This window comes from Pelobates fuscus, chromosome 1, assembly GCF_036172605.1.
Source record: "Pelobates fuscus isolate aPelFus1 chromosome 1, aPelFus1.pri, whole genome shotgun sequence".
NCBI classification, from domain to species: domain Eukaryota; kingdom Metazoa; phylum Chordata; class Amphibia; order Anura; family Pelobatidae; genus Pelobates; species Pelobates fuscus.
The window spans coordinates 64,489,347-64,514,420 of record NC_086317.1 but is presented as its reverse complement, the minus strand read 5'-3'; the positions used below and the strand labels follow the sequence as shown (position 1 = coordinate 64,514,420).

General features: G+C 40.8%; 1 protein-coding gene across 4 annotated transcripts in view; it reads left to right on the top strand.

Moving 5' to 3' along the window:
* The window catches only part of ASB9 (ankyrin repeat and SOCS box containing 9), a 38,117-nt gene that overhangs the window by 1,084 nt on the left and 11,959 nt on the right, over window positions 1-25,074 (top strand). For 2 of the 4 annotated variants that reach the window (XM_063449084.1, XM_063449102.1), the window contains exons 2-6: window positions 222-293; window positions 3,803-3,896; window positions 20,982-21,061; window positions 22,302-22,409; window positions 24,255-24,405. In XM_063449084.1, the coding sequence (XP_063305154.1) occupies window positions 222-293; window positions 3,803-3,896; window positions 20,982-21,061; window positions 22,302-22,409; window positions 24,255-24,405 (505 nt within the window). Of the gene's footprint in view, window positions 1-221; window positions 294-3,348; window positions 3,634-3,802; window positions 3,897-20,981; window positions 21,062-22,301; window positions 22,410-24,254; window positions 24,406-25,074 lie in introns of those variants that run through there. The other 2 variants (XM_063449111.1, XM_063449093.1) reach the window with 2 other exon arrangements.

Here is a 25,074-nt window from a genome sequence, read left to right as displayed (position 1 = left end):
GTTTTGTTTTGACAATATATAGGTTTCCTAGTACATAGATTATTCCATAATCTTTATAGTATAGGGTAAAGTAGTGAGTACCATGCCAAATTCACTGTAAGTGAGATTTGTCAATTTTTGTTTGTATGTAAGAGTATTTCGTTTTCACAGTTATTAACATGCAATCAATCAGTTCCTCTTTAAGAAGGAAATGTAATCTTCCTTATTTTGCATTTTGATAGGTAATTCTGCAAACACTATTTAAATGTTTAGTAGAGGTAACATCTCCGCATCTCTGCTGCCTGGATGGATTTGTAAGTATTACTCTGATAATTAAATTGCCACTTTTAGTAATTTACCGAGTTGTTCTTGCAAGCCAGGTGCCCAGTGAAGTCCCAGTTTTTAAGTGCTATGCATTGCAATGAATCATGGGTAAAGTAGCAAATTAGAATACATTTTCATAAAATGCTGGTGACTGTTTTTACAGAAGACCATTGGAACACCAGAATGGCTTGTTACCTTGCTCTATGCAATTAAAATGTAGCAATTTAAAGGAACACGAACGCATTCGTAATGCAAACATGTATTCGTAATGCTATAGTGCCCTATAACATAATACGATCAGCGCCCCCACCCAATTGAAATAAAAATGGTAAAAAAATAAAATGATCTTTTCTAAAGTGCATAGACTTCCTGGCTGCTGGTTATAGTTCTACCTTTCACAACGTCATTCGGCAGACGTCACTTTGTCAGTGCTACTCATAGAGGAACATTGGGGATGTGATGCGCATGCATGCATCCAATCAAATGCTTCTTATTCAATGCTCAAATGGTCACATGACCTAGTTTCCTTTGATCGTTTTAGAGGACACGCCCCTAGTGGCTGCCAGGAAGAAAGCTACTAGAGGTATGCTAAACCCTGCAATGGAAACATTGCAGTTTCTACAAAATAGCAATATTCTGCATTGCAGAGTTAAAGCTACAGGACCACGGTACCCACCCAGACCATTGGGATGTAGTGCTCTGGGTGCATTTAGTGGGCCTTTAAATTTTTTTTATAAAAATAGAACAAAACCTATAGCTTATTTTGTGTGCTTTATCCATTCGCACAAAAAATATTATTTAATTAAAATGCTAAATACTTATTATACATAAAAGGTTTATAATCACTTTTAGCGCATTTCTTTGTCATTTAAAATCTACAGTTCATTGGTGACTCACAAAAATGTAGCTTTATATTTTATTTAAATTTGTAAAATGATTTTTGATGATGTAGCATTAGTTGTATAATGAGAATGCTGTGTTTGTTTGCATGACAGCTTTATATTCAATAAATCCACAGCTTTTTTTTTTTTATTAGATATTGATAATGGACCTAGTATTCTTAAAGCAGAATGTTAGAATATTTAAGAGTTTGACAAATTTCAAATAATGAGTGTGCAATGTAATTGCGTAAGTAACATCTAATTACATGTTAGAACAGTAGCTTCAATTTGTCTTTATCTTCTACAGAGGAAGTGATGGGTAAAGGGGGAGGTTTTATCTTTCATTAAATTTTTTTGGTTTTTTTTGTTCTTTAAATTGGAGATAAGGAAGGTAAAAAAAATACTTTTTTTTTTTTTTTTTTAAATTTCATTAAAGAGGAACTATCACTTTTCTGCAAGTGACATAACCTCTTTAAACCAGAAGATACAGTTACAGAGGTGAGGAGTGCAGGAGAGGCAAGTATAAAACACACTTACCTATGCATTTATTTTTTGTTCCAAGCATTAAAGGAACCACATTTTCTTTCTGTACGTTTATAAAAGTGTTGATTTTACCAAAAATAAAAGCTGTCTCAGACAGCCAGGTGGTTTCCTTCTGCTTCTTGGCTAGAGTGCGCCTATCTTCACTCCTTGGAAATCCGCAACTGTGCGTGTGTGTACGCATGTACGTGCATTTGCAGCTCCAGCAAAGTCTGTCCAATTCCTCGGGACACAGATTGAAAGCAAGTCTGCAGTTTGTGATCTCTTTTTCCTTATTTCCCCCAAAGAAATACGCTGATTGGCGCCCATTTTCGTACCCTTTTTGGTTAGTTTGAATGTTTCCCTGAATATATTTCCATAGAAGATATTAGACTGAACCATACCATCAAATGAGCGTTGAACATCCCGAAAAAAAAATAAAAAATTTCGGGAAAAATTATCTGGCCAAACAAAAGTTAGTGCACAAAATTAACAAGTATTGGTGAGTTGAAAAGAGATTTGCACTTGTCAGGGGCAGGACCATATTAAGTACTTGTAACTCTCTGTTAACCCATATATGCAACATGCTATAACATGTGTAATCCGTGCAAGTTTATGTATGTAACATGTCGTGTCAAGACAAAATAAAGAATTTAAAAAAAAAAAAGAAGAGATTTGCAAAATTTAGGCCAAAAGTAGCCAAAAAAAACTAAATATTTTTTCATCTAGATTGATCTAAATATTGCAAGTCAGCTCTCAACTTACCACAACATAATGTTTATTGAACCTACGTTAGTCACTGTGAATTTTTGAAAATGAATTCTTAATCGCAGAACTGGTGTAAAAATAGCCAGGTTGTCACTATGGCTGAGTTGAAGATTTTTTTCAAATTGGTTATTTAAGCCTCAGTATTTCCACTCTAATTTAGTTCAGAATGTAGTGAAAACTCTGTTAAATGACACATTTCTGTTAAATGATCAGTGTGTGTATGCGCGTACGTATAAACATGCACACACTGTAATATATCGACAGTGTGTGCATGTTTATATGTACGCGCATGGTGACTCATTTCCATATAAATGATAACGTATTTAACCAGGAAAGGCACATTCAGATTACTCTGGTTTTCAAGTACGTCCTTGGGATGTTACCGTAGCCCAACATCCAGGGGTTGTGTTACTATTACCCAATTTAATGGTACTCATTTTATCTACCTTAGAAGGATGAAGGGCTGAGTCAACCGTGCCAGGATTCAAACTTTCGAGCCAAGGGTTGAACACATTCTACTGATGATACATTAGCCCACTGTGCTATCTCTCCAGCTGTATGTGATAAATGTGTGTTTAATATAAACAAAGAAACAAATATATTTCTTTTCACCCACATTGATAAATCTACTAATAATCATTAAATCAATAGGAATAAATTAGGAATGATACTTTCTTGCAGTGCAAATACCAAATGATCAAATTATCAAATGGTTAGATTCAGAGCCCTGGGAGTGCCTTTGGCAATGCCAGTAATTTGAGCAGTATATCATTTGTAATCTGATTCAACCAATGAGAGTTGAAAAATAAAAGGACAATTAGACAACCAGATCGTTTGGTCAAAAGCTGAGCTCAGCATTCTTCTTGAATCCGTTTCTCAGTCACCTCAGGCATATTTCTTTTGGCTGAAGTTGCATAACAGGAATACTGCGTCTAATCCCTCTTTCTCTCTCTGTTTTTTTGGCACAGCAATTTTTTTTCTCTTTTCTCTCCTGAAACAAAATATATAGCAGTGACTGTCTGAAGCTGATTGGACATGATTTTTTTGAAAGGATGTGAGAAGCACACCGCCTTGCATTTGGACACAGTGTGTCGGTCATCCTGCTTTTTATCTGGATCCGAAAAGTTTTTATTGTTGCTAAATTCAAGTACAAGTAGCACAGGTATTTTCCTGCACGTTCTCTCCTCCTCTCACGGAGCCACGTGTCCCATTGGACTGCAATTACTTGGTTAATACGTCATTTATGTAACTAAGCATTTTTATTCTCGGTGGAATTTGATCTCTTACTGGAGGCATTGAGGGGTATTTTTTTTTTTTTTCATTTATTTAAGATGGATGCTGAGCAAGTGAATATAAGAAGCCGAGAGTCCCAAAATACCAGGCGTCATTTTCCTGATATGTGCATGTCAAATCCACTAATGGGGGGTGAGTACATTTTGTGGGTATTAATACTTACTGATTAAATGTATTCATTAATAAAATAATCAGAATGGAACATCAAAAGGAAACGTGAATCCAGTGTGTATATTTAGCCTGCATTGTTTTTTTATTGTTGATATTTTCTAGTAACCGCATTGTTCTGTTATTATGGTATAACCGGTGTTCTTTAATCTGACATCTGATTGTGTTTCAGGAAATGGAATTAAAGATAAAATAAGCAGAGCCTGATTTTAATATTGTATCACATTACATAAACAGGTCCGTGTTGTTGGTTTGCTGTCTGATACCCAACTTTGTTTTAGAAATATGCACAGACTTGATATTTAAATACTTTTAAAAGGCACAGAGAATAGCACAAGATGAAGGTTTTTAAAATACATGGCAATATTAAAACAGTAAATCGTGGCATACGATAGAGCAGCTGTGGCTAAAAAGTATAAACTAGTCTATTGTAGAACTACATTCGTTGCAATTGTTTTTTGTTTTCTAAGTGATATCCTGGCTGTTTGTTACAATCACACACATCTTTTTGGGGATCTATTTTCAAAATTAGTATATGTGTAAAACTAAAAAAGCAACTGCAATTTTAGGTCAAAATAGTTCATCGAGTTTGGCCTAAATAAAATGTTTGTTTCACTTCTCAACAATTATCGCTTTAGTGAAAAAAATTAAATATTCCCAACTCATATATTTAAAGCAACTTTTCTGTATCTCTGGCCGTGTGAGGACATCATTAGAAGGAATGCTGTGCTTGACTAAACATGCCATATACAAAACCATGAAATTCGCAAATTTACTTTTAACAAGTAGGGATCTAGTTACAACAGAATTACAAAATAAATGCTGAAACATTCAAATTGGTATAATTTTCCAGTTCAGCCAAAATTTCAACTCTGTTATTTTGGTCTAACATTTGGGCTATCAAGTCATTAAAACTCACAAGTCACCAAATCTCACCGTGTAAGATTTATTTACTTAAAAGATCTGCACACAGGAACTGGTATCCACTGATGCTTGAACTTTTTTTTTTATTAATTCTTTATTTTTGTTTGTGCAAGCTTTACATCTTGCTTGGATAGCCACAACAGCTAGGACAAGCGGATTTGTAACATGTCTAACATCTGTATGGCATTTATAATTACTGCACATTTTTTAAGTGGTTATGGTCAAACAAAGTAAAACATCAGCTTGTAAACTTATGAGGCCACAACAGCTTGGACAAGCGCATTTGTAATATGTATAACGTCAGTATGGCATTTGTAATTACTGCACATTGTTTAAACGATACTAGTCAGACATAAAGTAAAACATTAGCTTGTAAACTTTGATATAGGTTCAACATAACTGACGAGCTAGGCTGACTATGCGAATAGTGTATATGATACTAGTCGATTACATCTTGTGCTAAGTAGATTGGATTAAAGGTTTGTATAGCGGTTAAACAACCGTGGCCCGGCACCCGCTGTCAAGGCTGCATTTTAAGTTAGAGGCGTGTATATGTAACCCAGACTAACAGCATACACAGTCATTGCGATCAAGGTATATTGGCTAGGCATGGTAACCGACTCTAAACAGGAACATTGTATATTAGGGGCGTATTTACTAAAGTGTGTGGCCACGTCTCCTGGGCTCTCTAGCTTACAATTATACTGCTTAGGTCTAAGGTGGAGCAGATTTAACATAACTTCTCCCTAGGAATAAACAAAAGTAACCACAACATGAAAGAGAGAAAAAGAAAAAAAAAATCAGTCAGGTCAGGGATAAGGGTGTAGCCTGGAGTAGCAGGTTTAGCAGGTTTCAGTGGAGCATGTGAGCTCGACAAGCTGCTCCAGGGTTAGAGAGTCCGGTTTCAGCCGATACCAAGGCATGGAAAGACCTGGAGGTGGCCCGGTGGCAGTCCCAGGCCTGGGCTATGTGTGGCCTCTCTCCAGCTCCGGGCCTTGTTGAGGGCCTGCTTCATAGTGCCATGGACTAGGGGTCTCACAGTCGAGGCCAAGTCCTTCCTCTGACAGTAGCTCTGGGTGGTGGGTCGCCGCTTGTGGTGTTTGCGCTTCTGCCGATGTAGTAGATGCAGTGGGAGAAAGTCCCTGTTGGTTCTCAGCCCAGGTTGCTCAGTGTGTGAGGCTTAAATGCTTGGTGGGAGGTTGTGCCCGACTGGGGCCTGTACACTCCATCTCCGGCCTGCCTCTGTCCCCCAGTTGTTGTTGCTGCCATTCGTGCCTCTAGCTGCTCCCAGAAACAAGCGAAAACGTTGTTGATATGTCTCAGCATTCGGTCTATTGTGGCACACCCGTCTGGTTCTGCTGACTGTGGCCGGGGCTCGCTGGGAGAAAGGACGTCTGCCATTTTGAGGCGGGGAGTGCTGGAGCTCGATACCCTGCAGGATTAGGTGCTTGCGTTCAGCCAGGTGAGTGGGGCTGATCGGTGGGGACCTGGATAACCCCCGCCGGTCGGGGGGGGGGGGGGAGATTCACTGGGGTCCCAGCTTCAGCTAAAGAGCCAGGAGAGCGGCTGTCTCTCCGTGGCTCAGTATCATTTAGGCCGCAAGCTTCAAATGTGTCCGTGTGGCTTCGTTTGAGCCCGGAAAAGATACCGCCGGGTACAGTGACCCTTCCCGAGTAGGTTGAATGGAAGCTGCGGTCCGTGGGTGTAGATTGCTAGGTAGGGCACCCCGATTTTGGTAGTCGGAATACGGGAGCCCTTGCTGAGCACGTCTAGGCTGTTTGGCTGCCAGGCTCCGCCCCCCACTGATGCTTGAACCACAACTCCCATTCCACATAATATAATTCTTGAGGAACAGAACACAGTATTTGCAGCTAACAGGTCACTAGGTTATTGCATTGAATCAAACAGATCAAAGTTTTGGCTATGGCTATAGCTTGGAGGAAAGATGAGACAGGGGGGATATGATAGAAACATTTAAATACATAAAGGGAATCAACACAGTAAAGGAGGAGACTATATTTAAAAGAAGAATAACTACCACAACAAGAGGGCATAGCCTTAAATTAAAGGGGCAAAGGTTTAAACAAAATATCAGAAAGTATTACTTTACTGAGAGGGTAGTGGATGCATGGAATAGCCTTCCAGCTGAAGTGGTAGAGGTTAACACAGTAAAGGAGTTTAAGCATGCGTGGGATAGGCATAAGGCCAGTGACTAATGAAAGTATTTAGAAAATTGGGCAGACTAGATGGGCCGAATGGTTCTTATCTGCCGTCACATTCTATGTTTCTATGAAACCTTTATCACATATATAACATGATTAAAGCAAATATAACAAATGTGCTTAATTTGCTGTCCTATATTAGAGACCATTTAGCTGCAATTCCTAAAAGAACTGTCTACTCCAACATCCGTGTGCTTATGAGTTATTTTAAAAGAGAACTTTGACCAGCATGGTGTTTATTATAGAATCTGCCGGAACTCTTATTCCAGACACCGTCTTGGAGAGATATCAAATATATTCAGTGAGGTTTAACTCTGTTTATGTATCAAGACATGGGTACTAGATGGGGTGACACAATTTTATTTATTTATTTTTTTTCTAAATATTTAGTTTGAGAAAAGCAATTTAGAGAGCAACATTTTATTTCTTGTGAGAAAGTGACTGCAGTTTACCACACGACGGAACTGCAGTCAATGTTTGCTATTTTCCCTTGTGACAAGTCTCTGTGATTTTCATTAAACCCACAGGCAATGCCTATATTTCATGTTTTTATATTTAAAGCAGTGTGGTAGCCCCTGGGATATTGGTGTTGTTAGCTGGAGACTTTGTTACCACAGTAAACACCTCTGCAAATCCTGCATAATTAATTTTTTTTCTTATTGTCCTGAGTTCACCTCCCTTCTCCGCACTGCTTCTTACGAAGCTATAAGAAATCCTAGGACAGCATTACTTATAGCTTCATAAGTATAACAGATAAAAATAGACATGATAACAGATAAATATAGACATGAAACGCAGGCCAAGATGGCTGTATATTAAATATAAAACCAAACAAAAAAAAACACATAAAAAAAAAAAAATCCTCAGCACATGGCCTTTATGCCCCAACTCAGATAAAAAGGAAAAAATAATTAAGTACACATTGGTTACTTACTATAGCTGATACATTCACTGCTGGGCTGTTGGTGCTAGTTCCATAGTTCCAAATTCCATCTTCACCACAATCCCAAAAAAGCTATATGTAATCAGTAAGCTCAAAATCATCCCCACAATGTAGATCCCTTTAAAGTACTCCATTTATTGAAAAATATGCAACATGGTACAAAACAAATACAGACAGACCTCATAAGTAACATGGTATCTAGAAAAACTCTTACATAAATTGACAAAAGTACAAAAAAACACCTAATAAAATGCAAAGTCCTATATCCAAGTAAGCAAGACATTACTCAGACCCTGGGTATAAAACAGTCTTGGACCTTAAGGGGTTAAAGTAAACAAAAATGTCTGACTGCTGTGTTTGTTTTCATCATGACCAAAGATATAAGTGAGAACCATGCTTGCTCCACATAACTCACTATTACACTTCATAAATGGTCAAAACGCCATATGTCTGATATCACTAGGTCGCTGCCAGACTTTCCATTTTAAACGTGGATCGCTATAATCCTTTTTCTTCATTTTTAATATATTGTAGTATACATGCACATCATGGGTGAGCTCTCACCTTCTATATAGAATTTAGCATTTACCCCAAATATTTCAGTTAGGCTCATTGTTATTATTTGCAAAGCACTAACAACTTTTGCATAACTGCACAACATAATGACGTCACAAAATAAATTATCGTTTCATTCTTACACTAAGGATAATGAGATATTGGCTGTGTGAGAATCGTTAGTTATATAACAGAGGGGATACAAAAGTTTAGAAATCTCTGCTTTAGTTCATAGTGCTTGTGGATGAATTTTACTATACATGTGAGTATTGTAATTGTATAACATTCCCAAAGCTGCTGGTTTTAAACGTGTAAATCTCAGCAGCAGGTAAACTCCCTCCATCAATTAGACGCCTCTCATTCTGGTATTTGGTGTCGGATCTCATTCTATAAACCTCTATCTAGCAAAGTCATTTTGTTTGTTTATTATGTAGGGTAAGAAATTGTTTGTATCTGCTGTGTGAGAATCCAATTATTATAATTTGTAGTCAGACCATGTGATGCAAATTAAAAATGTATTGTTGTGCAATAGTGCATCACCTATATATCTTAAGATGGACTTTGGGAAAGTCTGCCTTGCGCAAAGTAATTCCAATAAATCATGTTTCCCCTATCAGCTCGGAATTCCAAGCTCAACATTCAAATGAGCACAGACAGGCATCGTATTTCAGACTTCATCCTGCATTTCTGTAGGTACCGCTAGTGAAGGAACACTGTTTTAAACACAACGTTTTAAACCAAACCATTGGTTTAGAACCATTGACCAGCAAACAGCAATGGACTTTGAAGTTTCAAACTTCTGGTTCTCAGCAGTATGGAACTGGTTCTGGTCTAAGCGTTGAAGCCTCCCTGTGATTATATAACTAGGTGCCAAAAAAGTTGTTCTAAGACCAAAGCTGATAAATTCTCAACCCACAATGTGGTGCAAATTAAAAATGACTGTTACTAGCTTTGTGCTCATAGATCGACTTCAACTTTTAGACCAGGACCATTGTCATGCTGACGAGACCCAAAAGGTCAAAATTGTACAATTCATGACTGGTTTCTAATTATTGGTCTTTTTGAATCAAAAACTATGCCTAGTGTCATAGGCGTGCGCAGCCTATTGCATTAGGGTGTGCACCCTAAAGCACAAACACACGCCGCATGTATATATATATATATATATATATACATACACACACATACATATACTGCTGTTTGTGTGTGCTGCTGGTGCGCTGTGTGTGTGTGGGTGTTCGTAGTGTGCTGTGTGTGAGGGTGCTGGTAGTGTGCTGTGTGTGAGGGTGTTTGTGTATGTGTGTTTGGGGCCTGTTAGTGTGCTGTGTGTGTGAGGGTGCTGTTTGTGTGATATGTGTGTGTGAGGGTGCTGTTTGTGTCGTGTATTTGTGAGTGTGCTGTTTGTGTGAGGGAGCTGTGTGTGTTTGTGAGGGTGCTGTTAGTGTGCTGTGTGTGTGAGGGTGCTGTTTGTGTGCTGTGTATGTAAGGGTGCCGTGTGTGCGCGCTGTTTGTGTTAGGGTGCTGTATGTGTGTAGGTGCTGTGTGTGTGCTGTATGCTTGGAGGGATTGTGAAGGTGGGGGCAGATTAGTAAATAACCCCCTCCCTTCTTACCTTATGTAGGGAGGGGGGATCCTTGCTGTCCAAGGGAGAGTGAACTCTAGCCTGCGGGCCTAGAGTTCACTCTCGCGAGATCTGAGCATTGCCGCGGCAACGCTCAGATCTCGCGAGAGGAACCTGGCGGAGCTTCTGTCTAGAGCTCCCCGGGTCCTCTCCTGCCTCCCTCCATGCTGCTGGTGAGGTAGATCTTTGATCTCCCCGCCGGCCCATGGAGGCTAAGAGCAGAGCCGGCACTTAGATAGCGCCAGCTCTGCATGAGCCGACAGGGGAGATCCGGAGATCTCCCCTGCCGGCAGGTGTCAAGTCCTGGGGAATAAAGTGTGGGATCTCTCCCAAGATTCCCACCCCCCCAAAAAAATATACACTCGTGTGTGTGTGTGTGTGTATATATGTATATATATATATACACGCGTACACACACTCACACACACATACTCAGACACACACACATATATTCACAGACACACAACATACATTCACAGACACACACACACTTACAGGCACACACACTCACTTACAGACACATACACTCACAGACACACACATACATTCACAGACACACGCACTTACAGACACAGACACACACACACATACATTCACAGACACACATACACACTTATAGGCACACACAGATACATTCACAGACACACACTCACTTACAGACACATACACTCACAGACACACATACACACACACTTACAGACACATACACTCACAGACACACACACACAAACACTCACAGACACACACACATTCACATACACTCACAGACACACACACACACTTACAGACACTCACACACATACATTCACAGACACACACACTCACACACATTGACAAATTATTTTTTTTTTTTACAAAAATTGTCCACCCAGCCTCCCTACCTGGAGAGCTGGCGTGGACTTGTCCCTGGGGTCCAGTGGGTCGGGCGGCTCTCTCCATACAACAAGCGGCGAGGGAGCTGTGTGCTCTCTGCTCCCTCTCACCGCGCGGGCTGTCTGCTGTAGCTGGGAGCCGGAATATGACGTCATATTCCGGCTCCCATTATCAACAAACGGCGCGCGGCGAGAGGGAGCAGAGAGCACACAGCTCCCTCGCCGCTTGTTGTATGGAGAGAGCCGCCCGACCGGAGGGGGGTGGGGGGGGGGGGGGAGTGGGGGGGGGTGTCCGGGTGTCCGGGTGTCCATCACCTCTTGCTCCCCCCCATGACGGGGGGAGGAGGAGGAAAGCATTTTGGGGGCGGCAGAGTACCTGCAGGAACAGCGTTCCTGCAGGACTCACAGGCGTGCCGCGGGGATTAGGGTGTGCCCAGGCACACCCGGCACACCCCGTGCGCACGCCTATGCCTAGTGTTTAAAAAGTCATATATCATAGACTCTGTACATTTTCCAAAATAGTATACTCTGACTTTACACATGCAGCTTTACATTAACTAAAAGGATAAGGCAGGCCTGTCCTGTGTAATCACTTTTATACAAATTGGGTGATTTTTATCACAAGTGTCCCCGACAGTTTTTACACATATTTTTTTTTTTTTTTTTTACACCCTTCTGTGTTTGACACACATCTGTCCTTTTTTTCTTTAAATCTGTTGCTTCTTTTGTGCCATTACAGTCAATTTAAAAAGTACAGATCTTTTTTTAGGTGACAAATGTATTAATGTTTCAATCACATTTTTCATTAGGAGAGTTCTCTGTTTCACTTGTCTGTTTTCCAATACTAGAAATGTGACTGTTGTTTTTGAAATAGACATTTTTTTCTACAAATTAATGGACATATTTAGGCAGTAAAATGCTGACACTTTTTTTTAGACAAATTTAGAACAACTTAATGAATAAGAACACGTACAGTTTGAGAAATCTCCCCTATTGTCTTTTGAAACATTATGTATATAAATTAGTTTGGTTAGTGAATATCAAGAGGTACTTAAACTAGAACTCAAATCTTATACAATTCTTCACTGATGATATATTAGGGATGTAATAACCTTAAATGTGAGTATTAGATTTAGCTTTCATTATTTGGATACATTGTTTTGCTGTAAAAATACAATGGTTTAATTAATTCCAGTCGGGAGAGCCTGTGAAAAATATTAAAGGGACTCTCCAGTGCCAGGAAAACAAACCCGTTTTCCTGTCACTGCAGGATCCTGTAGTGCCCCCCTCCCACTTGCCACCATCCCATTTTGCTGAAGAGGTGAAAACCCTTTTAGCTACTTACCTGAATCCAGCGCTGATGTCCCGCCGATGACAGGCAGGATTGTTGCTTAAGATTATATATACATACGATACAGATGATATTCTTAGTATATGAATCTATAAGTACAAAGCAAGAAATAGATTATGGTGCAGTACAGTAGATGTTTGTGAAGGGAGTACAAATGGGCATTTGTGCACACTCACACTTTTTAGAACTGTCTCAGCTCTATCATGAAGGCCTGGATGGAATAATCCCCGTCTATGGATATAAGTGGAGGGTCTTTGGAGCTTGTTTTCAGGATGGAGAAGGTATATGTGAAAAAAGACAATATTGGAAATCCAATGGTATAGTATATACAAACAATTGGTATTGATGGAGAAAAATATCCTACTTACGTCACCCAGATCAATGTTCTGCTCTGGTATGAAGAACTTGAGGTAGAACAATCCCCACCTAGGGATATGTGCTGGAACCAGAAGGATGATGAGGGTTGTATGAAGGATATATTCCACAGGTGATGATGTATACAATAGTAGGTTTATTAAATAAAAAGCTGGAAACAACAGCTATATAAGTAGAAACAAATAAACAAACTTTGGATAAAATAAGTCCTCACTTAACATGTTTCGCCAAAGGCTTTCTCAAAAGTCTGTTATCTTTATTATTCAATGCTTTCCTATGGGGAAAATCTGACGCTGGAGGTCCGTGAGGACGTCTAGCATTAGATAACCGACCAAAGGTGATAGACAGGTGATAGACAGCCACAGAGGGCAGACATACAGCTGCAATGTAAACATTGTAGTTCTCTGGAACCAGGGCTGGACTGGGGATACAAAGCAGTACTGGAAAAAAAATCTATGCCAGCCCCGCAGCACGGCGTGGGGAAAACAAAGGTGAGTAAAAACACTATTTCGAAACACACATACACCATGACAGACACACACATATAACATGGCAGATGACACGCACACACACACCTTATCAGACACACACATAACATGACAGACACACACACACACAAGCATACCATGACAGATGACACGCACACACATACCATGACAGACACACATAACATGACAGACACACTCAGCACCTCTGATGAAGGCTTTGTGCCGAAACGCGTAAGGTGGACCCGGAGGACGTTTTTGGGACATTTACTGCAAGTTTTATGGGACTTTCCGTTTTAATTATTTCGTCTATTTTGTTTGTAATTTATATTAAATTTGGTGTGCAATCTACAACCTGCGTTCCTGTGTGTTGCACTTACCCTGGGAAGACACCCTCTACAATTCGTCCCTGTTCCAGATTTCTTCTGTTCAAGGCGTGTAGCTTGGGCCAGCTTCTAATTGGCCCCCTGTTTGTGAGTGCAATTTGCCTCCTTTGTTCTAAGTTTATTTTAATCTGACGTTATTACCCTATGTTGTGTTTTCTCTCCCTTTTAGTGTATCATACAAGTGGGTAATATTATCTGATTTTTTTATCTGTCTTTCAATTTGTGTGCTCTCACCACCATTCTCTATTTTACACCCACACATACCATGACAGACACACATAACATGACAGACACACCCACACATACCATGACAGACACACACACACCAGGGCACAGACAGACCATGACAGACACACACACACACCATGACACAGACAGACACACACACATACCATAACAGACACACACACACACACACACACACCATGACAGACAGACACACACGCCATGACAGACAGACACACACGCCATGACAGACAGACACACACGCCATGACAGACAGACAGACACACACACCATGACAAAGCCAGACACACACACAGACAGACACACACACATCATGACAGACAGACAGACACATCATGACACAGACCCACACACACATCATGACAGACCCACACACACATCATGACAGACCCACACACACATCATGACAGACAGACACACACACCATGACACACAGACAGACACACCATGACACACACACACACACACATCATGACATACAGACACACACCATGACACACACACACACACATACACTCATACACATAATATAGCTATCTGTGGGCGACCGGCCAGGAAGTCGTGCAGGGCAGACAGGTGGGTCAGGTGTGCTGGCTGCCGCAGGGGGGAGCTGGCTCTTCTGGCGGGCGCAGGGGGGAGCTCACATGGTGGCCGCATGGGGGAGCTCATCTGGCGGGCCGCAGGGGGGAGCTGGCTGTTCTGGCTCTGCTCCCCAGCGCACAGCTTAATGAGACCGGGGCCGGAATATGACGTCATGTTCCGGCCCCGTTCTTATTAAGTAGCGCGCAAGGGAGCAGAGCCAGAACAGCCAGCTCCCCCCTGCGGCTGCCAGAAGAGCCAGCTGTTTGTCCAGCCCCAGGTGCCGACGGCCCACTGGGAAATTTCCCGGTATCCCGGTGGGCCAGTCCTGCCCTGTCTGGAACTGCAATGTTTTACATTGCAGCACTAAGTTAAATAGGGGCACAGCACCCAGACCACTCCAATTAGCTGAAGTGGTCTGGGTGCCTGGAGTGTCCCTTTAATACTAAATATTGGACTAATAACATACATTTGCTATGGGTAATATAGTTAGACAGAACATAAGTGATATCCACATATCTTATCTACTTGTGGTATATTTCTAAATACACAGAGCATTGTGTTAGAAAGGAAATATATTACTCAAGAATGAAACAATGTCTAGCCGTGTACGCATTTAGTTGCACTATGGTTAAATAATGCATAAAGATACAATCCCAATACTAAAATAAATACATTTAAAAAAAGTTAAATAAAAACAACAAAGAAACAAAGAAGACATCAGATTCCTGTTATACTAGTTGTACCTACTTTTTATTCAAGATAGTTGTAAAATAAACTAGTATTTATTTTTTTCAAAATAGGTCAAACTCCTTTTCATATTGCTTTTGTCACAAGAATATAGGATTGGACAAGCATAATTTGGAAGGGGTGGGGGATGGGATTAATAATCTGTATCCAATTGAAGTCTTTATAATTTGCTATTATGCTGATATACACAGATGACTTACACCGTATGATTTCTTTGTAATGGAAATGTATTTGATTCCCAGTTATACACAGGAACACATGCTGTCTTTTTAAAATGTGCCAAAAAAACAGAAAGTTAGAATAAATAAACAAATTTGTGTTGCGTACTAAAGGGTGACTGGGAACATATTTTTAAATACACTTCTGCGCCAGAATAAATCTTTAAACACTGCTTACATAAAATATATTTATTGAGTGACAATGAATAACATGTTCATAAATAATGAATGGTTAAAACCTCAGTTTACTGATAAATTGTTTATCCTTTCAGTATAAACCGTAAATATACAACAATTATCGTCCAGATATCTTTACCAAAATAGTTTTAAAAGACTTTAGAACTTTAACTATGCAAAGGCTAGAAATGCTTGCTTTCATTAAAGGGACACTTCAGACCCCTAAAGCACTCTAGTTTGCCAAAAAGCTTTATGTGTGAAGAGTGTGTCCTAATTTTTTCATTTTACAAAAAGTACAGATTTTAATTGAAACGTACACTTTCATAAACTAACCTAGTTACACCCCCTTGGCATTCAAGCAGACCACAGGTAAAATTGCTTCCTGGTTTTCGTTAGCGCAGTTAAGCTAAATTCAAGATGAAAAAAATCACTCCGAGCACCTGCTCTGCAAAGACTTTTCACTGAGCTGCATTGGGATGTCCGTGATTGGACAGCCACTGAAAGTCTAGGCGAAGTTAGAAGGGTGGGCATGCAAAGGCAGCACACAAGAGAACTGCAGGTTTGAAAGCTGTTTTTATATATACTGCTTAATTAAATGCATTCACTAAAGTGAGAATTTAAAGTGAATTTCAAATAGATGTGGATATTCTGGATCTATTTCTTTACCCACTCAGAGTCCAGTCAGAGAAAAATGCATTTTTTTGTTGTTGCCAATACCGGCACCAGCCAGACAGCTTCAAATACCGGCTAGGTGACAACCCTATGCATGTTTTCATTTTTTGTATGTGACAAACGCCCAGTGGTCTGGTCATTAGCCTCAAGCTCCCGGTGGAAGAGAAGAGAATAGAGTGGTAGCCCTAAAGGTAATAAATTAGGTAACCGTTTAACTAAACTGTGCCTTCGTGGGCACCTATCGGTATACGTGCAGAGTTAAACTAGACTCAAACTATTGACGGTTACTGGGTTAATAAGTCTAGTATAGAGGTAAATAAGTTGCACCGCTAAACTGTGCCTTCAAGGGCACCTGATCTATAAAAATATATACCAGAACTAAGCTACAATAAAGCTGATAGAGTGATCTGTTTCCATTCATCTGATTTGGTAGTCAGCAAAAAGGAAAGGGGGATCCGGGTTGTAGCAAGGTAGCAGAATAATAATATATGGACACAATAGTCCAAGAGACATTAGCATTAGCACCAAGTCGGATCCAGTGTCAGGAGCTCCTTAGAGTACAGCCAGCTAATTCTTTCTTATTTTAGACAGGTGCCCTCGAAGGCACAGTTTAGGACACGTTTGGCTACATTTCTACTCTCTGCAATTACTGCCGATTAATGCTTACTACGCTGACTGGGTAGGATTTCTGTTTCTTTATGAGGGGCATCAACCAACTAGTCGCATCTATACATTTGCTATATACCTCTTAGTCACTGTGCCATTACTGCACGTAACATAAGCTTTGCACTCTATACGGTGCTTACCCAATGTTCATTTCAAATAGCCTGACAGATTGAGCTACATTGTATTTGAATCCTACGACCGTTTGCTACACAGTTAATCTAGCTGTAACCCGGTTACTTATGAACATTGTAGTTGTATATTGCTACCGTGCAAATTGATAATTTTGTTACAACCTAATTACGACTACCGTGTGGCGACTAGCTGTTGGGGGTTTATCTACCTCACTCTCCCCCCTCTTTTTGGGTTTTTTGCCCCTTTTGATTTATATGTTTTTGTGTATGTCTCGTTCACTCCCCTCCCGTCTGTTTGTTCTCCTCACTTAGGAGACTATCTAGTCACGACTTTTGTCTCAGTTATTTTCCATTGAGACATGAGCCTAGAGTGACCTAGTGTCTGTTTGTGTGAGTTTTTTTAGTTAATTATTAAAGCAATTTACTGATCCCTTTGACTATTATATTGGGACAGATCTCTTTTGTTTCGTTTTACTATTGATACATTCACTTAGGGTGAATCTGTTCCCTATTTGATTTGATAGTGATTTATATAGGGCCAACTTTCTATGCTACTCTGTTCGTGTGTTTTAGGATGATGTTGATCGGGGACCGAACGGCCGCACGAACCGGAGACCACCGGGGAGCTTGTTAAGCCCAAATGGCACCTTGTTACTATTTCCACCGCAGTGTTCTAGTTGTTCGTCTGGGTGGCCTCATTTCGTATATGAATGACCACGAGGTGGCGGCCACCTTGTTCCCGTGAATGCAGGCAGCGGTGCTTGGGCATGAATCTCATGGAACTAAAATCGGACACGGAAACTCCCGAACACCGCTGAACTTCCATCATCACTTGCGTTCAGTTCTATATGACTTAGAAGGGCACAGGAGAGGGATTATCCTGTTTGTGTGGGAGTGTCAGGGGCGTGCTTAACTGTGTCTGAAATTGTATAAATGCAGGCCATCTGGTCAGATTAAAACATTCCAGTTATACCCCTAGAGCTGAGTGTCGTCCAGTGCCTGGGGATGAGGTGGGATTTTCTTGGATTGTTTTACTTGTTCCTGACTGTAATTTGGTATAACTAGTGAAGGGAAGTCCCTGCTAGGACTAGGGCTCCGTTACATTGGTAGCAAGCGGTGGGATCATACTTCCCAGCCGAAAGGAACAAGCATGGTGCCCAGCTACAGTGAGGAAGAATTTGACAAGATGCTAAAGACGCTGCTGGCTTACTATGGGCCCAACCCTGCTGAGAAGTACATACAGCACATGAGGAAAATAGTGTCCGAGTACCTGCAGTGCACAGCAGAACTGGCAAGTGAGAGGGCACAAAGGGGGAATACCCCCGCCCCAGTGCCAGTGTGGGGGCCAGGGAGAAGAGACAGTCGGTCTTTCTCCTTAGCGGCAGAGTGTGTTACAAGGAGAGAAGCGTGTCGTCCTTCCTCCCCAGTGGCAGTGTGAGGTCCAGGGAACAGAGACAATGGGTCTCGTTCCCCAGCAGCAGTGCATCATGCAGGGAGAGGAGACAACCAATCTCTCTCCCCAGAGGCAGCCGGAGACACCTTGGGAGGGGACAGTCGGTCCCCCTCCCCAACCACAGGGAAAGATACAGGGAGTGGAGACAGTCGGTCCCACTTCCCAGCAGCTGGGCCTGTCGTCCGGAGACAAGCCCCCTGGCGTGGATGGTGCAGATGGGATGGGATGGTGCAGATGGTCTCTGCACCAGCCCTACATGGATGCTGGGCAGCCGGCCCAAATCCCCAACAGCCAGATACGGCCCAGAAGGAGTATACAGGCAGTCCTCCTCCACAACGGCATGGTGAGAGCCTGGGAGAAGAGGGTATCATCCCTCCCCAGCCACAGCGGGAATGCCAGGGAGAGTGGGTAGTTGATTCCTCTCCCAAGCGACCAATTCCCAACCGTGTCCCGGGTGCAGTGGAGGGAACTATGGCCTCCACAGACACCCTCCCAGCAGAAGAGCTGGCATCAGGGCAGAGCGCAGCTGGCCTCTGCCCTGCCTGTCCATTTGCTCTGGAAGAGATGTCAAGCAGGCCAACCCAGCTGGCAATGCTCCAACGCTGGCCTCTGCCCACCAAGCACCGACAGCTCCACGACTGGGAGCAAGGGAGAGAGTGGGGGTGACGGACAGCACCCACACAGAAGCATGGAACTAACCGGGCCGAGTCTAGAGCAGGAGGCTACCAGGTCAAACAATTGTGTGTGTGTGTGGGGGGGTTTCCAGACTACCCCAGGCACTGACCGACAGGAGGTCAGGTACCTGGTTAGTCTACCCTTGGGGGGGAAGATATGTGACAAATGCCCTGTGGTCTGGTCATTTGCGACAAACTCCTGGAGGAGCCTGTTAGCCAGGCCCCTGCCCCAGGATTATGGGCCATACAAAATACCCTGCAAACAACTCTATTTGTGTGATTTAGGATTCTGTTGTTCGGGAACGGCCGCACGAACCGGAGACCACCTAGGAGCCTGTTAAGCCCAATTACACTGATTTCATGGAACTGTTTTGGGCATAGGACCATGTGCACGGTTCGTCAAAATTATGACTTCCAGGGAAATTCCAAACCCCTTAACCAATCTGGGTGATTTTTAGATATGTTGGTCACCCAGATCGGGGCTATCAGGGGATGTAACTTTTCTGAGCCTGGAGATAATTGAGTTAGTTCAGTTCCTGACTCTGTTATCTCTCAGGTACAGAGGAGGAGTTTGTAACTTGTAACTAGTCCCCTCTCAGGTCCAGGAGAAGGATTATCCTGTTTGTGTGGGAGTGTCAGGGGCGTGCTCAACTATGTCTGTCTGAAATTGTATAAAAGCAGGCCATCTGGCCAGATTAAAACATTACAGTTATACCCCCAGAGCGGAGTGTCGTCCAGTTGCTGGGGATAAGGTGGGATTCTTGGATTGCTTTACTTGTTCGTGACTGTAATTTTGTGTAACCAGCGGAGGGAAGTCCCTGTTAGGACTAGGGCTCTGCTACAGTGTATATCTACTAAACAGTGATATTTATTTATTTTGTATTTGGGCAGTGAAGTGCCCCTTTAACTAAAGCAGTTTAGCTTGCTGGTGAGCTTTATGTCTGAAGAATGTGTCCTCTGTTAATTTTATTTAAAAAAAAAAGTGCAGATTTCAGTATAAATTAACCTTTTATAAATTAACCTTGTAACAGACCTGTTACTTCCTGGTTTGGTTAGCTCAGTGGAACTTAACACAAGAGTCAGCAATTGCTCAAGGAACCTGCCTTGCAAAGAATTCTCATTGAGCTGCACTATGATGTCTGTAATTGGACAGTAACACAAAGTCTGGACTGGGAAAGAAGGGGAGGACTTGAAGAGACTTTTGTTTTTATACCTACCAGCTTATGTTTTGATATCTACCCCGATGCTCAGATGATCGAAGTGAAGTGCGCATGTACTAAGTGACCCTTTTATCATGTTCTGGTGGAACCGTTAATTGAATAACAGGCCTTCTTCTAGATGGTTGTCCATTTTGCCAAAGAGTAAAGCCGGACAGGATTAATTACTAAAGTGACAAATAAAGGGAATTTCCAATTCAAGGTAAAAAAATAACCAAATAATCAGTTTAGCTACTCTGGTGTAAAAGTCCCTTAGAATTTTTACTTTTCTAAATAACCCTGTAAGTGGCAGACTGTATCAGTGGCGTGCAATGCAGACTTTAGGAATGGATCGTGGAATTTTTAATCACATCTACTTGTTGTTGGGATTAACAGTGATTAATTCCTGATTTTTAATGACGAGCCCTATTTCATACACTCTCAATGACTTTTTAATCAAATTACAATAATACTTGGCATTGTTTGGCCACCTGGTACAGTTCATCTCTGTATGTGTAATACCTTCTGTATACTGACTGTATTTCTTATACAGATTTTGCTTCGGACTGGTCTTTACTACACGATGCATCCATTCATGGGCGCCTGGTTTCTTTAAACAAGCTCATTAACCAGGTAATCACAAAGACAATATCATCGTTCACTTCCGTTTCAGAAGATTAGAGTATTTCAGAGTTGTTCCTGTTCCTTATGACAAGGCTAAAGCTGTAACAAGAAAAGTAGTAAGCTTGATTGATTACTTGATAAGGGCATGAAGCTGATCATGCTGCCCCATCAATGTTGCCACCATCCTTGGGGGGGGGGGGGGGGGAATACTAGGCATGTTAATTTGCATAATTATATATGCATGACATCACAGAACATAACATTACATTATATTATATTATGTAATATCACAGGGAGTGACATAAAAGTAAAAAAAAAATGGAAGAAGACTATTCCCTAAATCACTAAAAACTACTTACAATGTGTGCACTATATCTGACAATGCATATTGCATTTTGTATGCATAGCAGTGTGTCAGTGTGTATACAGTGTTTGTGTCACTGCATGTGTACTGTGTCTGAGTGTATGTGTAGCATTGTGTCAGTGTGTGTATACTGTCTGAATGAGTGTCTATAGTAGTGTGTATATACTGTGATTGTGTGTACACTGTCATTGTATTTATACTTTGCCTAAAAGTGTGTACAGCAGTGTGTATATACTGTGTCTGAGTGGGTTTATCCATGTGTGTTTACTTTGTGTGTGTGTGTGGGGTTGTTTGTCAGTGTGTGTATATGATGTCCGATTGTGTGTGTCAGTGTGTGTATATAACAATGTGTATACATATTCTGTGTAATAGACGTGGATATTCTGGCTCCATTTCTTTACCCACTCTGAGAACCAGCACCAGCCAGACAGCTTTAAATACCAGCTAGGTGACAACCCTATGCCCCACAGACTGAGGAGCGAGGTAAATGTATAAAATCTTTGAGATCTACCAAAGTGTTGAGTTACGAAACGTGGTGAAAAGTTGTACAGGTGGAGTAATTACCAATGAGATGTTCCTATTGATTCAACTGGCTTCCATGGTGGAAGATTTTATACAAAGACACAAACTAGGGGAGATTTATCAAAAATGGTGCAAATACTAACCATGATGCAATCACCATGAAAACCAGTAAAGCCTGCCGACACATTCTTTGGTGGCTCGTCCCCTTTTACATATTTGCACCACTTTTCAGAATATGACACTTTGATAGATAGAGCTTCCCCACAGTGCAGGGAACTGGAAGAGTTTCATTTCTATCTTTCTCTGGCAACAGTGTAATTGTTAGTTGATTATTAACGTGCTGTGTGTTCTTGATTTCCAAAGGGATTTAGTGTAAATCAGATTACCGCAGATCATGTATCACCTCTACATGAAGCGTGCCTCGGAGGTCATCCTGCCTGTGTCAAACTCTTACTGAAACATGGAGCCGAGGTAGGAATTCTTCAAAAGAAACCATTTAGCTTTTTTTTTTAGTAATAACAGCCAAAAAATCATTGTGATGAAAAAATACAGATGATCTACCTCTGTTTTATAAATGTCTACACAATCCTCACTGGTACTGACAATTAGTTATAGTTTACCATTTTGCACACTGATCAAAAAGGCATGTTTTCTACTAAACTGCAATGGACACTCCATCAAGGCACAATGAAAGATCTATCAGTGGATGCACCCTTACCATTGTGGGGCTCAGGGTATTCTCGCATCCAAATAAACAAATGTAATTAGCCACATACATATAATTCTATACATAGCCTGCCAATAGTAATATGACAGCTTGGACATGTATTGATTCAAATTATAAAATATTAGTTTGCACAAAACTATTTTATTTTTCTTAAATGAGGTTTATTCATTAATCAATCAATCGCTTATAGTGAACTGAAAAGCAAATGGCAACATTTAGGTAAAAATAGCAGATAGAAAAAAAACAAAAAAAAAAAAACAGCTACTCACTAAAATCTATTCACTAATGGCAGAACTGCTGGAAATTCAAAGGGAATTTCACATTTTAGGCCAAAATAGCCCAATTACAAAAATGTAGTTCATCAAAAATCTGTTTTGTTCTCTGTATGACTATTTAGACCTTAATTTGAAATTCACTTTGAATCCAATTTGAAATCCCAGTAATTCTCACTTTAGTGAATTATGCTGAAAGTGATTACAATGTGTACTGCAACTTTTATGCCAAAAAAAACCTGCTAAACTATAAACTCACTGAATTGGAGTATTTTCCCACTTTGGCTATTTTGATCTAAAATTTAGAGAATTCTATTTTACAGAATTAATTTCTGAATAACAAAATTTCAGGTAGAAATAGCAGAGCAACGGCTATAGAGGAGTTAAACAAATTTCTCCAAATTAGCTGTTTTCCACAATTTTGCCATTCAGATTTTAATTGTGGTCAGACATTGAGAACATTAGAGGCTCACACTGTACAGATTACTCTTCCACCTTCCATTAACTCCGCTTGATATGAGATGTAATGCCATATAAGTGGGTTCACAAGAGATTGTCTCACTCTGCATTCTGTTGTGTGTTTGAAGCCAAACTCAAAATCTTCAGTTTACTAAGTGGCAGAAATAGCTGAATTCAGTTATGCTTGGAAGTCGGTGTAAAGATCCATGATATTTATTACAACTGCTCACAAGTTGGCTACTAAGCGTAACTAAGCTCAGCCATCAGATCTGTTTCACTGGCTCAAGTGCTAACAAAGCACACATTGTCCCTGTTTGCAACTTAAAAAAGGCATGTCTTATTATGTCCTAATAGAGAGCTAATGGGCAAAAGGAGTGATCTATAGGAATCAAATAAAAAAAAAAAAAAAAACTTAGAACCCAGGAAACTGTACATCCCCTGTTTACCACAGGGAATCAACACATATTTTTTATATAGTGTCTGTGAGACTGGGCATCGCCTTTGCCCTTGAAAGGAACAACTATTACAGGGACCTATGAGTCTTGGCATATCCTGGGCAGTCTATTGTTACCCTTCTTCTGCACATGGGAAGAGATTAGGTAAGGGCACATTGTTAGGCCCTGACAGTTCTAAATGGGATCTAGAGACCCCACATATTTTGCAATGATGCCAAAATAAAAAAACACCAGGTTCTAATAAATCAAGCCATTTGGGTGAATTTCAGAGATTTTCGCTGTGTTTAGCAATTCACTATTACCCGCAAGATTTAATCAGTAGAATATCTTTTCAGTAGATTGTTCTCTTGTGTTTTTTTTTGCTTAAAAGAGTTAACCGTTATTTTTCACATGTTGCTTCTAGGTTAATATTCCAAACGTAGACTGGAAAACTCCTGTGTTTAATGCATGTGTCAGTGGCAATGTGGCTTGTGTCAATCTGCTGTTAAAGCATGGAGCCAGTCCAAACGGCATCTGTGACGTAGCCTCTCCAATTCACGAAGCAGCTAGGAGAGGTAAGACTTAGTATTGTTCATGGTTTATGAAGCTTTTTTAAAATGAGCTTTTTTTGCCCAGGAAACACACAAGTCAATTACTATGTACTTCAATCCCATTGGGTCTGACATGAGCTTTTTATGCATATTATTATTTTATTATTATAAATGATATATTTATTATATAGTGCCACCAAGTTCCGTACAGCTGTAAGTGATTAACAAAAAATTCACTACTAGGTAACACTAATTCATTCATTACAAGTTTTAATTTGAATATTCTGCGGGATAGAACACGAAAGAGGCGCTTGGAGAGAAAAATAATTAATAATAGACAGAGTTAGGTGAGCTCTTCTCATGGCAAGTACCTAGAACAGGGATAGGCAACCTTTGGCACTCCAGATGTTGTGGTCTACAAGCCCCATAATGTTCTTACACCGATAATGCTGGCAAAGCATCATGGGAGGTGTAGTCCAAAACATCTGGAGTGCCAAAGGTTGCCTATGCCTGACCTAGAATATCATATTTAATATGTGGCTCTACATAACACTATACAAATGGGATGGCGCAAGTAGCATAACAAATAATAAAAATGGGAATGTTATTAACAATGCAGCAGCCTCTGATAAGCACTGGTGATACAACTCAGAAAAACTGTATAATTATTAAAAGATTGGTGCATTTAAAACC